We start from the raw sequence: 16,521 nt of genomic DNA on the forward strand, positions 1-16,521 counted from the left end.
AGGGCCGTTTGTCTCTTATGCCGAGAGGTGGCCTCGAGCGAGGCGGAGGTGAGTTGCATGCTCGAGGGTAGGTTCGCTACCCTCGAGCGAGGCGGAGGTGCGTTGCTTGCTCGAGGGTAGTTCCGCTGCCCTCGAGCGAGGCGGAGATGCGGGGCGCAGTCGAGTAGGGCTGGAAAAAAAGCTCGTTAATCTGGCTCGGTGGCTCGTTTCAAAATTGCTCCGGTTATGTTCGTTCTTTTTTTAGAATAAAGATTAGTTGATTTGGAACAAAAGTCAATTTTGGCAGGCTCGGCTCGGCTCTTTATGCTCGATTTGAAGTTGCATATCAAACAATGCGGGAGACTATAATAAATACGAATATATTGATTTCGAAGAAAGCTCGAAAAAAATCGAGGCTCGGCTCGATACCACCCCTACAGTCGAGGGTCTCGAGAGGAGCCCTCGAGCGAGGCGGAGATCGTCCAGCGGGCCCGAGAGGGGTGCGAATGGGCCGCATGCTGGACTTCATTGAGTCATTTCCTTTCTTTCAGATTGGGAGGAGGCCGTGGGCCTTCGTGGGCCCAGTTGCCTTAACATGTGTTTGCGTTTTAAAGCGATCTTAGTACCCCGATTAGGGTGACCCTAATCGTGGTACCCGACACTAATACCCCCTCTCCCCCCCCCCCCCCCCGCAGCCACAACTAGCCACCGGCTACGTTGAGGCTGGAGCTAAACTCCGAGAAGGTCGAGGAGGGCAGTCTCTTGGTGAAGATGTCAGCAAACTGGGAGGTAGTCGGGACATGGAGTACCCGAACATCGCCGATAGCGACTGTCGCGCACGAAGTGTAGGTCAATCTCCACATGCTTCGTCCGCTGATGCTGGATGGGGTTGGTGGAGAGATACACGGCGCTGACGTTGTCGCAGTAGACGAGCGTGCTCTTGACGAGCGGGTTGTGAAGCAACGCCAAGAGCTGTCGTAGCCAGGACGCCTCCGCCACACCGTTAGCGACAGCCCGGTACTCCGCCTCAGCACTAGAGCGGGAGACAACCGGCTGCCGCTTGGATGACCAGGAGAGCAGGTTGCCGCCCAGGAAGACGGCGTAGCCGGAAGTGGAGCGACGAGTGTCCGGGCAGCCAGCCCAGTCAGCGTCGGTGTAAACCACCAGCTCAGCAGAGGACGAGCGGTGAAGCACCAGGCCGAGATCCACTGTGCCACGGACGTAGCGGAGGAGACACTTCAGCGCAGCAAGGTGTGACTCCCGAGGATCATACATATGGAGACAGACCTGCTGGACAGCGTAGGTGAGGTCCGGCCTGGTGAAGGTGAGGTACTGCAAAGCGCCGGCCAGACTCCGGTAGGCAGTAGGATCAGCCACCGGATCACCCAGATCAGCAGACAGCTTCGTCTGAGTGTCGACAGGAGTGGAGCAGGGCTTGCAATCAGTCATCCCGGCCCGCTCCAGAATATCGAGTGTGTACTGCCGCTGTTGAAGGAGAAGACCAGACGGGCGAGGCTCAATAGTGACGCCCAAAAAGTGGTGGAGCTGACCAAGATCCTTCATAGCAAACTCCGGCTGCAGAGAGGAGATGACACTCTGAAGCAACCGCTGACTGGAGGCTGTGAGCACAATGTCATCGACGTAGAGCAGCAGATAGGCAGTCTCATCCCCACGGCGGTAGATAAAGAGAGACGTGTCAGACATGGCCTCGGTGAACCCCAATGTCATCAAGAACGTGGTGAACCGAGAGTACCAAGCCCGAGGAGCCTGCTTCAGAAAAAAGAGAGACTTGTTGAGCCGGCAGACCATATCCGGACGACTCGAGTCCACAAATCCCGCTGGCTGAGAGCAGTAGACAGTCTCTGACAGAGTGCCGTGAAAAAACGCATTCTTCACGCCCAGCTGGTGCACAGGCTAAGAGCGCGAGAGCACAAGCGAGAGGACCGTGCACACCGTAGCGGGCTTCACGACTGGACTGAAGGTCTCATCATAGTCCACACCAGGTCGATGAGTGAACCCCCGGAGAACCCAGCGAGCCTTGTATCGCTCCAGTGTGTCATCAGCCCGACGCTTATGCGTCCAGATCCACTTACCAGTCACCACATTGCAACCAGACGGACACGGTACGAGGTCTCACGTCTGGTTGGCAAGAAAAGCTGCGTACTCCTCTTCCATCGCGCGACGTCATTGAGGATCCGCCAAGGCGTCGCGGACAGAGGAGGGTACCGGAGAGACCTGCGGCTCTCCCTCGGTGGCGGAGAGAGTCACGGCCTGAGACGCCATCCGCCGAGTCACCATGGGATGGATATGCCGAGGATCCCGATGGATGACTGGCGGGTGGTACACCTCCGGCTCGGCTCGAGAGGGAGCCGGAGGAGGAGGCGGCGGCGGCGACGGCTTCGGTGTAGGCGTCGCAGGAGCCTCCGGAGCAGGAGGCGGCGCCGACCGACGCCGGTACACCTGCACCGGCTGCGCGTACCGCGCAGGTGCAGGGGAAGGCACGGGGGCCGCGCGTGGTGCAGCGGGAGACATCGGATCCGCGCGCGGCACGACCGGAGGTCCGGGGGCCGCGCTCGGCGCAGCAGGGATCACCGGAAGTGGAGACGGTGCGCCGGGAAAACCTGCAGGGAAAGGACAGAAAGGTAACGGTGGCTGAACTACCGGGTCAGTCGGAAACAAAGACTCCAGCTCGGGGTCAGGAGAAGGAGTGGAGGAGATGGAGTAGGGAAAATCCGACTCGTCAAAGACGACGTGTCGGGAGATCAGGACGCGGCGAGAGGTGAGGTCAAAGCATCGGTACCCCTTGTGGTCAGGGGAGTAACCGAGGAACACACAACGAGTCGAGCGGGGCGCCAGCTTGTGAGAAGCGGTGGCGGAGGTGTTAGGGTAACACGCACACCCAAAGACCCGAAGGTGGTCGTAGCGAGGAGGGGTACCGAAGAGAGCGTGGTGTGGAGTGGGAGTAGGAGAAGCAGTGAACGGAAGACGGTTGAGCAGGTAGGTGTCGGTGTGGAGGCTCTCAGCCCAGAAGCGCGGGAGCAGAGAGGCCTGGATCAGAAGGGTGCGCACGACATCGTTCGTCGTGCGAATCATCCGCTCAGCCTTGCCGTTCTGAGGAGAGGTATACGGACAAGATATACGCAGCTGAACACCCCGAAAGAGGATGAAAGAACGGGAGGTGGAGTTATCGAACTCATGCCCGTTGTCACACTAGACGGCCTTAGCGGTGAGGCCGAACTGAGTGGACACCCAGGCAAAGAAATAGAGGAGAGTGGGGAAGGTCTCAGACTTGGCGCGCAAAGGGAAAGTCCAAGAGTAATGAGAAAAATCATCAACAATGACCAGATAATATTTATAGCCAGACATGCTGAGTACAGGAGATGTCCACAGGTCACAGTGAATAAGATCAAAAGCATGCGCAACATGCGAAGAAGAAGAAGAAAACGGAAGTCTAACATGACGACCTAACTGGCACGCATGACAGAGGTGCTCAGCAGGAGCCCTAGTACATGGAACATCGGTACTACGACTGAGCTGAGCCAAAACGTCGCGGCCGGGGTGACCAAGCCGGCGGTGCCAGGTGGTGAAAGAAGGCGTCACGGCAAAAGCAGTAGACGAAAAAGTCGAAGACGGAGCAGCGGAAGCAGGAAGCCGAAGAGTGTAAAGGGGCCCCGGGCTGTCACATCTGAGGAGCGGACGCCGGGAAGCCGAATCCTTCACAGTAAGACCAGAAGAGTCAAATTCGATAGAACAGGAGTTGGCAGCAGTAAACTGGCGAATGGAAAGAAGGTTGTGAACCATTTGAGGAGCAACAAGAACATTAGGAAGACGAGCAGAACCCACGGCGGTGACAGGAAGGCAAGACCCATCACCAACCATGATAGAAGAATGACAAGAGGGGTGTGGGTTTCGGACAGAAGAAAGGATACCGGCATCAGGAGTGGTGTGATACGAGGCACCCGAGTCGGCGATCCACTCGGTGCTGACCGGCAGCGTCAGTCCCATGGTGCTGAAGGACTGCAACAGAGCGGCCCGGTCCCAGCCCCCAGGCCAGGTCTGCTGGCTGGGCTGAGCGGGCGGGGTCCAGTACGGCGCGGAGAGGGGAGCAGCACTGGTGAACATGGCCGCCGGCTGGAGCTGAGGACGAGGCCCCCCTCCCGGACCCTGGAGCGGCCCGGTCCCACCCCCCAGGCCAGGTCTGCTGCTGGCTGGGCTGAGCGGGCGGAGTCCAGTACGGCGCGGAGAGGGGAACAGCACTAGTGAACATGGCCGCCGGCTGGAGCTGAGGATGAGGCCCCCCTCCCGGACCCTGGAACGGCCACATCGAGATGCGCCCTGACCATGGGTTGCTGAAGGATGGCCAGGGCGTACCTCCAGGGGCAGGAGCGGGAGTCGGAGCCTGAGCCGGAGGAGTCGGTGCCCCCCGACGGTCCCCACCGGTACCGGTACCCCCAGAAGCAGGGCCACCAGTGCCGCCGCCGCCACCACGTCCCCCCCCCCTCCCGACGACGACGTCCACGGCCCCTCTCACCTCCGGTCTGCCCGGCGGGAGCAGCACCAAGGGAGAGAGGTGGCAGGGGTGGCGGAGGAAGCCGGTGGAGCAGCGACGAGCGCGGTGGAGGTGGACGAGAGCGATCCGGGCGCGAGACCCCCTGGTGATCTCCTCGAGGGCGAGGTCGTCCCGGACCTGTAGGAAGAAGGGAAAGGGCCTCTGGCGGGCGATCTAGCTCTTCAGGTGGTCATAGGTGCTGCTCAGGCTCCGCAGGACATTGAGCACCAAGACCCGATCGGACACCGGATCCCCGAGGTCGTGAAGAGCATCGGCCATGCCCTTCATCCGCCGGTAGTACTCGCCAACGGAGAGGTCCCCCTGCACGAAGGTGCGGAAGGTGGCGTCGAGCTGGAGGGCGCGGTACTCGGCGTTGCCGAGGAACTGCCCCTCGAGCGCCACCCAGGCTTGCCGCGCGGTGCCGCCGTGGGTCCTGACGAGATCCTGAAGATCTAGGGAGATGGTCCCGAAAATCCAGGACATGGCGATGCTGTCAAGGCGCAGCCACGCCACGTCCTGCGCCTCGATCGGCGTGTCAAGGAGGACGTGGTCGTCGAGGGCGTAGCGGCGGAGAGCGAGCAGGACCTGGTCCCGCCAGCGTCCGTAGGAGGAGGACGTCGGGTCGAGGAGGACGGTGACCAGGGCCCTGATGTTCTGGACGCCGGCGGCCTGGAGCTGGAGCTGGGCGACCATGAGGTCGGTCGGGTCGTACCGGGCTCTAGATCCAGCGGGCGGGGCATGGCGGGAGGAAGAGGCGCCGGGCTCGGGGTCGACGGGCAGCTGGCCGGAGGAGACGCGGAGGAAGTGCTCCGCCTCGGCGACCCGGAGAGCGGAGGCGTCGGCCACGGCGCGCTCGTGCTCCTAGGCGAGGGCAGCCATGTGGACCCGCTCCTGGGCCGCCGAAGCCTCCGACTTGGCGGCGAGGAGGGCCGCGGTGAGAGCGGCGTCGGCCTGCTGCCCGCGGAGGGCGGCGGCGGAGATCGGCGCATCCGCGGGCGACATCCCGAGGCCAGGCCACCCAGGATCGGGCGCGGCGTCGGCGGCGGGCAGCTTGCCGGCGGCGACGGCGGCGGGCAGCTTGCCGACGGCGACGCGGTGGGCGTCCTGCGCAGCGGCCCGCGCGGCGGCGGCCTCGGCAGCAGCGCCCCCTGCGCCGTGGGCGGCGGCTGCAGCAACGGCGGCAGCTGCTGCGTCGGCCATGGGCCGCTGCAGCCCGGGCTGCAGGTGCAGCGGCTGCGGCAGGGCGGCAGCAGCGTCCCCCCCCCCCTCCCCCCTCCCGCCTCCCGCGCCCGCGGCGGCAGCGGCGGGAGGATCCGGCAGGGGCGGGGCGGGATCCGGCGGCGGGTGGGAGAAGGTGACCAGGGCGGGGGCCGGCCTGGGCCAGGCGACGACGCGGCCCCTGCACCCGCGGCCGCGGGAGCGGCCAGGAACGGGGCGGCGGCGGCGTGCCAGGGCCAAGCGGCGGCGGCGGCTGCTGGAGCAGAGGAGGAAGACAGGGGAGGGAAAGAGGAAGGGGAGAGGGGGGGAGGTGCTGGCGGCCGGCGGCCGGCCATGGCTACCGCCGGCGGCGGCGGCGGCGGCTGGGTAGGAGAGGGAGGAGGGAACCCTAACCCTAGGCTAATGATACCATGTAGGAGGGAATAATGGATGTATTCCTCCAACCCTAGAAGGGTGGGTATATATATATACATGGGCCTCTATACACATGGGCTCAATATACACTAACAATATTGATGGCACCCGATATCTTATTCCTTTTCTGTTGTATACAGGAAGAAATTTTATCTTGGAAGGCATCTGTCCTCAAATTTTTGGGCTATTCACAGTGAAGCTTGCAGGTATGCAACTCTGAGCTTTATAGTTTTACTAACTATTAACTATAACTAGTAAAGTAGCTGTACAATTGTGCAGCTAACCTTGATATATGCTCTCAGTACTTAAAATGCACAAAATTTAAAGCAGTAGTGAGTATTATAAGCCAATCGTTTAGCCAACATTTTTTTTTTGGCTTCCTATAGGATTCACTTATTTCATTCATATATAGTTCTGTATGACTTATAAAAGTAATTTAGCATCAAGTCAAGCTGAGCCAAAGCTTATACCTAAAACCTTCATAAACCCATAATTCATTTTTTCAGTTCATCATAGTTGCTTTATGTGTATCATGTTTTCAACCTCATGTAATTGCCAAGGCTTAAAACATCACAGCAGATTGCATGATGGTGCTCGATTTTCAATATTCGTAATTACCTGGTTGAATTTATATCAAACGGCTTAGAACCCCCAAAAAACTTGTTTCCTATGTTAAAGTTGAGTCCAAATAAGGATAAGAGAGCCATATCATATTCAATGCTTGGTAGCATCTGATATTTATTTCATGCTCTAAAGTATTTCATTAATTTAGATTATAAATCTCAGCATAAACTTGTAGGGAATTCTTGTTTCGAGTCTAGAACTTTTTTCTCTAAACACTTACTAGCTTATTTATTTTTGAACTAGTTATATGTCAAATTAAGTTATCAAAACATCGTAATGTTTCATGATTCCAGTTGCTCTTACATTAATTGGTGGAGTGCAACATGTTGATGCTTCTGGAACAAAGGTTCGTGGAGAACCCCATATGCTTCTTGTTGGTGATCCAGGTACAATATTCATGACATGTATAGACAAGTAGCAGTTTCTCCCTCCCTCCCTCCCTAAAATGGAGCAATATTCTCCATGGGAATGCACAGATGAACTTCTTTAGAGAGAAGAGGACAGGAGCTCTGCCTAGTGCAAAAAACAAAATAGATGTTCCATGAAGGCGCCTGGAGACTATTGCATGGACATGACCATGGCTGTTGGAATCTAGTTTGGACTCCAGTCCTTACATCCATAATATTTTGTGGTTGCCCTATGTCATTTCAAAATTGACTAGGGTGTCGATAGTCTGACTCAGAAAAAGAAAGGACGCAGGGGTCCTGGTAGCAATGCTAGAGGCATCGGAAGAAAAGAAATGTAATTGCCAGTTGCAATGTGTTCGAGAAAAAAATAACTGATAGTTAAAACAAATAAGCACTATCGGTGTCATGTTTAGGTCTTTATGTGGGTGGATGGAGAGGGTATTCATGAGAGGTTTCTGGACTTTGTCAGCAGAGCTAGGGAGCCATGGTCTGCTGCTGCAACAGTGAGATGTGGGTAGAGAGGGAAAATAGATTTAGACCAAAGACACATGGTCCTGCTTATATTGAAAGCAAAAGTTCTGCTGGGGTTGCCAGCTTACAGATCAGGGCTCAAGCCGTGAGGCAGCACAGATTACACCACAACTTCAAAAGCTAAGATCACTAAACCTCCCTCACAGAGCAACAGAAAAATAGAAAAATGCCAGCTCCCTCCCTTTTTACCCACCAAGCGCAAAAAGCAAATCTACAGCTAAATATAGATTGTTAGATTAGATGAAACAGCAGCTCAGTATATGACGATCGCCTGGGTCAGATCTTCCACAACTCCAGGTTCAAATTCCGCAGCATCTCTTCCCTTTTTGTTTGCTCCTCCTTCGACGCCATCTTGCACCAAAGTTGGAGGAAACCGATTGTTTTGTAGGGGTTAGTAATCCAAGTATTTGAGAACACCCAATCATTTCTGGTATGCCACAACGCCCAACACAATCCAGCTAGCAAGTAAATCAATGTTGAGATCCCCTTTCTCCCCGGAAGCCCGATCATTTGAGTTGTGAAGTCGTTGAGACTCGAAGGAATATTATTCCACCCCAAGCTATCTCTCACCCAGCACCACACAAAAGAAGCTAGGGGGCATCTGAAAACAAGGGATCCGCATCCTTGGGCTCATTTCAGAGTTTGCATTCCTTGGGCGGCCCATCCCAATTCTTTTTTCTCAGTTGATCAGCCGTTTGCAATCTATCGTGCCATAGCATCCACAGAAAAATCTGAATCTTCAGCGGAAGTTTTGTCTTCCACATATCCACCATCGTCTGATCCACACACCCAGGATTGATGATAAATTGAAGGAAAATAAGATAGTAGATTGATTTCTTGCTTAATTCCAAGAGGCGAGCTGGTTGCCAATTATATAGGCAGACCTTGACCCTAACTATTCCTGAAAACAGAGATAGAAAAAGTTTTAGGGAAGGAAAGGCAAAATTGCATCTATATTTTGTTCCATTGAATTTCAGGTACTGGTAAATCCCAGTTTTTAAAGTTTGCTGCTAAATTGAGCAACCGCTCTGTGATTACAACTGGTCTTGGAAGCACAAGTGCTGGTTTAACTGTCACAGCTGTCAAGGATGGAGGTACTATGTCTGACAGCATTATTCTTTGTATTTGAGTTTTTTTTGTTTTATCTGAATCTAATAATGATTTTATTTTGGGGGTGCTGCTCTAATGTCAGGAGAGTGGATGCTTGAGGCTGGTGCTCTTGTTCTGGCTGATGGTGGTTTATGTTGCATTGATGAATTTGACAGGTTAACAATCAACAATAGATTTTTGATTTAATACCATTGGCTAGTGCCATCATAGTGCTCTTTGATTATCTGAAATTCAACACATTCTAATTCCTAAACAGTGTTAGACATCATCTGACAGTGCAAAAAAAATATTAATAATACTTGCCTCTGCAGCTCTGATATCCAATAACAGTGCTGTGTACGAGGTGCATACACATGCCCAGTATAGATGTCCAATAATGACGGTTATTTTTTTTTTGGTACACACATGTATGAGATGTATACATATGCATGCAACAAGTAAACACCGCCCTCTTTAATGGAGTAAACTACGCCAAAATTTGGGCCCCCTTTACCATATGCCCCTTGGTGGCGCTCTGGTGGCACTGCTCCAGGGCTGGGTCTGATGAGTGATGACCACTAATTTTCCTGGACACACGAGATTTCAGATAGTCTGCATGTATAGTTTTTACCTGATTTATTTTCCATGACAACTGACAAGTGGGTAGTTCCTTTTCTTTTGCTGGACATGAATGGATAGTTCATATATTTCCATGACAGTGATGGCCACTCATTTGTTTGCTCGTCCTATCAGAGTGTGGTCCATACTTTTTATAAGCCGTGACGTGTTACGTAACACTTTTGGATTCTTGCTAAAATTAATGCAAATATAGTTTCATAATCTAATTATTGTGGAGGTCTATGACACCTTAATCTGACATTCTTGTCAATAGCATGCGAGAGCATGACAGAACAACAATACATGAAGCCATGGAGCAACAGACAATAAGTATTGCAAAGGTATAGTTTCTTTGAAAGTTTGCCTGTTTCTGTAGCCCACCCAGGCGTTGTGTTAGCCTGCCTAGGCGGCTGGGCGGTGGTGACTTGCCACACATCGCCTTACCGCCGTAAGAACCATGCTAGTGTGCACTTTTGACTCAGCATTATTGCTTCTTTGTCTTCCAGGCTGGACTAGTTACAACGCTCAGTACAAGGACTACTGTATTTGGTGCCACTAATCCAAAGGGGAAATACGACCCTGATGAAAGTAGGTGCTTTTACACATCAAGCAATTATATAGCTTAGTTACTTAAGTTGAACATTGTCAGAAGTCAGCACTATGTTGCAGGCATATGTACTTCTCGATTCCACTATGTTATAGGGCTATTGGACAATTATATTACAAGGCTAGTTAATTTCTTAAGATTTATTTGGAGGACTTCCATAACCTTTAAATTGGCCCAAACCCTTTTCAATCTACTTAAAAATATTAGTTTAGCAAGGGATTAAAAAACAAATCCGTGCTTCTAAGCTTTTATCATTGGCCCTTCCTAAGTTCTTGGATAAATGTTGTTTCAATACAAAGTTTTTTTTGGATTTTTGGAAAGATACTACTGTCCGTAAAATACTTTGATTTTGGAAAGATAAGAGGTGTTTGGAACTTTGGATGCAATGAATTCTATAGTGTTGGAGACCATGGTATTGCTAAAACTGTCATTTTTTTGGAGTTCTAGGCCTTGTTTGGACACTAAGCTCTTTTGGGAGTTTTAGAAAAAATGCTCCGGTTCTGCAAAATATTTTGGTTTGGAAAGCTAAGAGTGCTTTAGATGCAAAATTTGAGAACCATGTTATTTCTAAGGCAGTCCTTTAGAAGTTAAATAGCTTTTCTTCTTCTTCTAAACCACGGTTTTCCATGTCTCTGGCCTCTGAAACTAGAGTGATACCATGTTTGTTCAAAACTACAACATCCAAACGGGTCGGTAGTAACTGCTCTCGCGATCTCTTTTTCTAAACCATGGTTTTGCACACTCTGGTCTCCGAAACTACAGTTTCTTAAAATCATGTTCTTTTAAAACTACATCCAGAAAGGCCTTATCCATTCTGATCACTGTATCTTTGCTTTTTCCCTTTCAGGCTTATCTGTGAATACAACACTTTCAGGACCATTGTTGAGTAGATTTGACATAGTTCTTGTTCTCTTGGATACACAAAATGATGATTGGGATAAAATAGTTTCGTCGCATATATTGAAGGAGGTAAGTTTCGTTGTTATTATGTTGGACCTACTCAACTGTCTGCATCTTGAATGTTCTTAATCTTTAGGCATGAAAATAACCCAGTGGATTGTCAATCAACATGAAAATTTTCTATTAAGTGAATTTTTAAAAAAGTGCAGAGTTTTGATGAAAAGAAAGACAAGACAAATGCTTCTGATGCAAATTGGACACTCCCCAAGTTGAGAAGGTAGAGACCCTTTTCATGTCTTGTTTACCTCACATGATGATAAGGCTGAGCTTAGAGACTGGTGCCCAGCAATACAAATAAATTTATTTTGTTATGTTTTATTTTAATATCCTTATCTCATGTCAGTTTCTGAAAACACTGTTTGGCAGATCATAAATAATGACCACCAAAAAGTTCCAAGTGTATTTTGCTGAATGCCTGAATGTGCTGTTCAGTGCTGAAATTTTCATTGCCAATACTATACAATGATACCTTAGTAAATCAAAATTCCAGGTACATCAATTATGTAAAGTGGTTTAAACCCGTGCTGACAAAGGAGGCAGAAAGAGTTATCTCGAGCTATTATCAGCGTCAGAGAAAATCAGGAACACATAATGCAGGTTAGCCACACAAATATTAATTCCTAACCTTAAGAGTTTCCCGCCTCTTCAAAAATTTGCTTCTGTTGCAGCAAGAACAACGGTACGCATGCTTGAAAGTTTGATAAGGCTTGCACAAGGCATGTCGTGTTATCTCCTGGGATTCTTTTACTCCTTTTGACAATTGCTTACCCCGCCCTTACAGTTTATTTTGTCTGCTGTAGCACATGCAAGGCTAATGTTCAGAAATGAGGTTAAACAACTAGACGCCATTGCTGCCATATTATGCATTGAATCCTCCACGACAACATCTCCAATAGTGGACATTGTTGGAAATGCTCTGCACTCAATTTTTACAGATAACCCTGACGAAGAATGTATCCTAACTTGTGATTTTTTAGCCTACTTATTTGGATTCAAGTCATTTCATCAGTAAAAACTTCAAACTGAATTCTCTTTGCTGTTTTTTTGTTATTTTTTTTATATCTACAAAAATACTAGTCTATTTCTTCGGCATGCCTGTGGAAGCAAGGATATTCATGAGAGGAATCTATTCTCCCCCGTAAATTGTTAATTTTGCCGCAGAATGTATGTCCTGCTCATAACTGGATCCTTGCCACTTGAGATGCTTCCATCATGAATACAGCTGGATTCTTTAAATCTCAACCAGCTTTCCTCTGTCTTTGTTTTTCTTGACATGTTGTAGATAAAACACAGGAGGAGGAGATCCTTAAGAAGCTTGGACTAATTGAAGATTCCCCATAATTCAATACAAATCATCAGCTGCTGCATCTTGTGCTATTCTGCACAATGAATCAGTGACATGCTAAGGTGAACTTGCTGCTTATCTGTACTGGCAGTATGGCGTGCCATTTAAAATTGCTACTCCCTCTGTTCCAAATTATAGGTTGTTTTGACTTCTCTAAATATATATTTTTGCTATGTATCTAGACATAGGGTACGTCTAGGTGCATCAAAAATGACCTATCTAGAAAAACCAAAACGACCTATAATTTGTAACGGAGTAAGATAATTAGATTGACAATCAGCATTCCATAAATGAACTACTAAATTAGGTATTGCAGGTACATAATTCCATAAGAATGATGTCAGTAATGAATTCATGTTTACAATTTTATGTCGTGCAGTGAGTCGCCTATCCTCGAAGCTTGTGGATCATCTATAAGACTTGGAAAAACTGCTTCCAAAATTCTAGAAAGGCCAAAAACCAAAGCATGATGTTCTTGCTTAATCGATGCTTCACCATTTACTGGTTTATATGTGACTGTGAGATTCAGTTACCTGCTATTCAGTTTATGCCGGGTTGACTTCATATGCAGGGTCTTGGTTGGATGAGGTCTACCTTTGCAGTTCATGGTGTATATACATATGGGCTTTGTAACACGTAACGTTTTTCATTTTGCAGTTCATGATTGGATGAGGTCTACCTTTGCAGCTCATAGTTGGATGGGCTTTATAATTTGCAGTTCATGGTGCACATTCGTCATATAAAATTTTGCAATCTGTATCAGATAGGCTTCGTAACGTGTACCATCTTTTCTTTGTCACTCAGGAATTTATCTTATGACATCTATGGTCTATCTGTTCAAATTGGAACAAGTTTGACTAGCTGAATGAGTTTGCCCTCCTTTGTTAATCGTCATGTGGTTGTTTGGTGAGACATTTGACAATGTGGAGAAGACGCTAGGATCTGGAATTTCAATGATGTGGAGCGAACAGCAGTTGGAAGTATGCCTGTCGCCACTCACCAGTCAAGCAGTGGGTTTCGGTTGGAACTTGGAAGTATTGGCAGCCGCCAAGCCAGTCAGGCAAAGCGTCAATGTACATGACCGTGACGCAAGCACTGTATTTTCTTCTCTCTTTTTTTTGAAAAGATACTGCATTTTCTTTTTTGAGATTTCTTTTGCAAGCTACAATTGGAGATCGATGCAGCTCTAACACGGAATTTGAAGCACTACTTTTCCGTAGAAAATAATAGAAGTGGAAAATATTGATAGAAAAGGCATGAAAAGAATATGATAACCAGCGCCGCTCAGCAAAAGCACTAAGTTGCCTGGATCAAAAGAAACCTCTCAGGTCCTCGACAAATACATGAATCGACGGCGGGCATCCTACGGAGTACTGTATGATACGACAATAAAACGAGAACAAAACAGCAAGCACTGCCTCCGCCCTGGCCGTCGGCCCCCTAGAACGCGCCGAGGTGCACGGCCACGAGCCCGGCCAGGCCCAAGCCGGCCCACGCGGCGGCGCTGAGCCCGGCGGCGCCGGAGGTGGACTTCTTGGCCGGCGGCGAGAGGACCGTGACCGGGGTCTTGGACGTGGCGCCGCCGGAGCTCGAGGGCGACTTGGGGGTCGTGGCGGGAGTGGCGTCCGGGGTGGTGTCCGCGGCGTCCGGGGCCGAGGCCACGGCAGGCGCCGGCGCCGGCGCCGGGGCGGACGACTTGGCCGCGGCCACATTCACCACGAGCTTCATGCCGCTGCTGCAGTGACCCGCGACGCCGCAGATGAAGTAGTGCTTGCCGGCGGTCTTGAGGGTCACGGTGGTGGAGCCGGCGCTGTCGCTGCTGAGCGCGTTGCTGGAGGAGCAGGCGGCGTAGTCCGCCGCGCTCACCTCGTCCACCGTGTGCGCGCCGCCGGCGTACTTGAACTCTGGAAGAAACAAACAGATCACATCAGCTGCCTTGCACGTACACTTATTTGGGTATAATAAAATGCACAGAGATTAGAGAGCGAGAACAATTAATTCGATAAGTAAAAGCAAGCAGTTCAGGTTACATGGCACCTACCGAGAGTGTCGCCGACTTTGAACTTCTTGCCGCTGGCCCAGGTGGCGTAATCGCCGCTGGTCGTCCAGCCGGAGGCGTCACCGACGGTGTACTTGGTCGCCGCCGCCGCCGCGACGCAGCCCACGAGGAGCAGCGCGGCCAAGGCCAGCGACGCGCCACCGGACGCCATTGCAGTAACCAAGACCTGGGATCGATCGATCGTTCGATCGAGCAAATAAAGAGGAACGAAACGAGCAAGCTAGGAGACCAATGCAACGCAGGAGATCGAAGCGAGGTGCAGAGCGGATCGCAAGCCACGGGCCCTTTATACCCATGGCACTGTTCGGGCGACAGACTGTACGTCGCAGCAGCTGGGAGTTGGTGGGGTGGCTTTCGTTGGCGTTGGTTGGGAGCAGGAAGAAGTAGTAGGAATCGCTGACGACGACGATCTCCTCCGATGCACAGACGTCGTTGGACTCGAGATGATGACTTAGAAACGACTCTACCCCGTGACGAGTTTACCTGTCAATCGAGTGCCCTAGCTTTTGGGAAACGAATCCTCTCCATGGTCGTTGGCAAAGCTCTCTGCCGCCTTTTTCAGTTGCCACATCTTTCTCATGGCGAACACGCGTCAGGCGTTGTTGTTGTTGTTCTCGCGACGGCCGGGGAAGAAAGACGAGGACATTAATGTAACTGCTGGAGTGCTGCTGGTGGGTTGGCACTGTCACCAGACTGGCCATCTTTGCGCTGTGGTTGGCCATGAAAGGCTTTCATGGGTCACTAACAGTAATAACTACTAGTAGCTCTAAGGGTCCAAGGTCATTTGAGGCCAGATGTTTCTTTATGGAATTGCATTGGACAATTAGCACTTTAGCATGCAGGAGTGCAAGCCAATCCTTGTACCTTGGGGGAATTATCTGTGATCTTACTAACTCTTTGTACTACTCCCTCTATCCCAAATTATTAGTCGTTTTGGCCTTTTTAGATGTATAATTTTTGCTATGAATCTAGATATATATTATGTCTAGATATATAGTAAAATCAATATATCTAGAAAAAACTAAAACGGCTAATAATTTAAGATGGAGGAAGAACTATTTGGTGAACGGCAGCTTGGATGGCTCATTATTCGCCCTGTTCATGGTCCGGGTTCTCAGGTTTTTGGTTAAAATCCAACCCAACACATACGGGAGTTAGCTAGGCGGGTTAGAAACCGGCGGGTTAGACAGTTTTCATGGTTTAATAGCCGCCCAACAATTGGTTGCCCGAGGCATATCCCGAGACCAGGGCGCAGCACGCTTGGCGAGGCTAGAGCCAGACGACAGCGTGGATGAGGAAGCAACACAGAGGGTCGTGGCGTTTGCTTGCTTGCCATACGCAGGAAGCAGGATGCAACTGCCATTTGTAAACAACGTAACTTCATCGCCCTTGTGAACGGGTTAGCCGGTTGGAACCGGAGGCAAACCAACCCGGGCATATCCTGCTGACACAGTTTTATCCGGGCCGGTCATACGGGTTAGGTGGGTTGTAACCGGACCATGTACAGAGTGACTCATCATTTGCTTGGGTTAACGGCAGGCACCTACTCTGTGGACAATGATGACCCCTCCCAGAGAATGTGGTGAGAGGTTGCAGCAAAGTCTTTGGGGGCGCATCAAACTCACCGGCTAGCTGATCCAGCAGGAACAGGGTGTACTTGAGGTCGTGCAGCATGCAGGCTTGCAGCAATGCAAGATGTGACATAGAATTAAGTTTGCTGGCAAGCTACTACGTGCAAAAGATCGATCGGTTGGACGGTGATCTGAAAGGCAATGAGACGAACATTTTCGGTGCTTGTGGGTGGGGGTGTTCTTATCCAAGAGGATTATTAGAGAGGAGCAAGCATTGGAGAACAAGCTAAGGTGCCTAGTTGTAGATGTCGATCTTGGATCCGGTTGGTCAGTCACCTAACATGAATGAGACGAGTAAGGTACGTTGCTCCAGGTTTGGTACGGGGAGTAGATCAGTTGCGTTTGTTGCTAGGTTACTTTCCTTTGTCAAAGTAGCATGCGCAGGTCGCTTAGCACCTGGGGCTCTCTGGTTGTAATCTTTTGCCGTATAGTCCGCTTGTAATTTCGTTGAGGTGTGCGTAAGCTTTAAACATCCTTTCTTCTTAATGGA

General features: G+C 50.5%; 2 protein-coding genes across 12 annotated transcripts in view; one reads left to right on the plus strand and one right to left on the minus strand.

Moving 5' to 3' along the window:
• LOC120669525 (probable DNA helicase MCM9) overlaps positions 1-13,550 on the plus strand; it is a 30,648-nt gene extending 17,098 nt beyond the window's left edge. For 2 of the 11 annotated variants that reach the window (XM_039949263.1, XM_039949272.1), the window contains 13 exons: positions 6,301-6,366; positions 7,078-7,170; positions 8,700-8,816; positions 8,915-8,987; positions 9,704-9,770; positions 9,936-10,017; positions 10,884-11,005; positions 11,146-11,213; positions 11,487-11,593; positions 11,665-11,712; positions 11,797-11,949; positions 12,279-12,403; positions 12,721-13,488. In XM_039949263.1, coding sequence (XP_039805197.1) covers positions 6,301-6,366; positions 7,078-7,170; positions 8,700-8,816; positions 8,915-8,987; positions 9,704-9,770; positions 9,936-10,017; positions 10,884-11,005; positions 11,146-11,213; positions 11,487-11,593; positions 11,665-11,712; positions 11,797-11,949; positions 12,279-12,337 — 1,055 coding nt within the window. In that variant the 3' untranslated portion in view covers positions 12,338-12,403; positions 12,721-13,488. Of the gene's footprint in view, positions 1-6,300; positions 6,367-7,077; positions 7,171-8,699; positions 8,817-8,895; positions 8,988-9,703; positions 9,771-9,935; positions 10,018-10,883; positions 11,006-11,145; positions 11,214-11,470; positions 11,594-11,664; positions 11,713-11,796; positions 12,161-12,278; positions 12,404-12,720 lie in introns of those variants that run through there. The other 9 variants (XM_039949267.1, XM_039949269.1, XM_039949268.1 and 6 more) reach the window with 9 other exon arrangements.
• LOC120669526 (blue copper protein-like) lies at positions 13,529-15,015 on the minus strand. The gene is made up of 2 exons (XM_039949276.1): positions 14,383-15,015; positions 13,529-14,245 (listed from the first exon to the last, which is right to left on the minus strand). The coding sequence occupies exons 1-2, from the start codon at positions 14,549-14,551 to the stop codon at positions 13,782-13,784; spliced, it is 633 nt and encodes a 210-aa protein (XP_039805210.1). The 5' UTR covers positions 14,552-15,015; the 3' UTR covers positions 13,529-13,781.
• Between the last annotated feature and the right edge of the window lie 1,506 nt (positions 15,016-16,521).

The sequence above is a fragment of the Panicum virgatum genome, chromosome 4N, assembly GCF_016808335.1.
Source record: "Panicum virgatum strain AP13 chromosome 4N, P.virgatum_v5, whole genome shotgun sequence".
Classification (NCBI taxonomy): Eukaryota; Viridiplantae; Streptophyta; class Magnoliopsida; order Poales; family Poaceae; genus Panicum; species Panicum virgatum.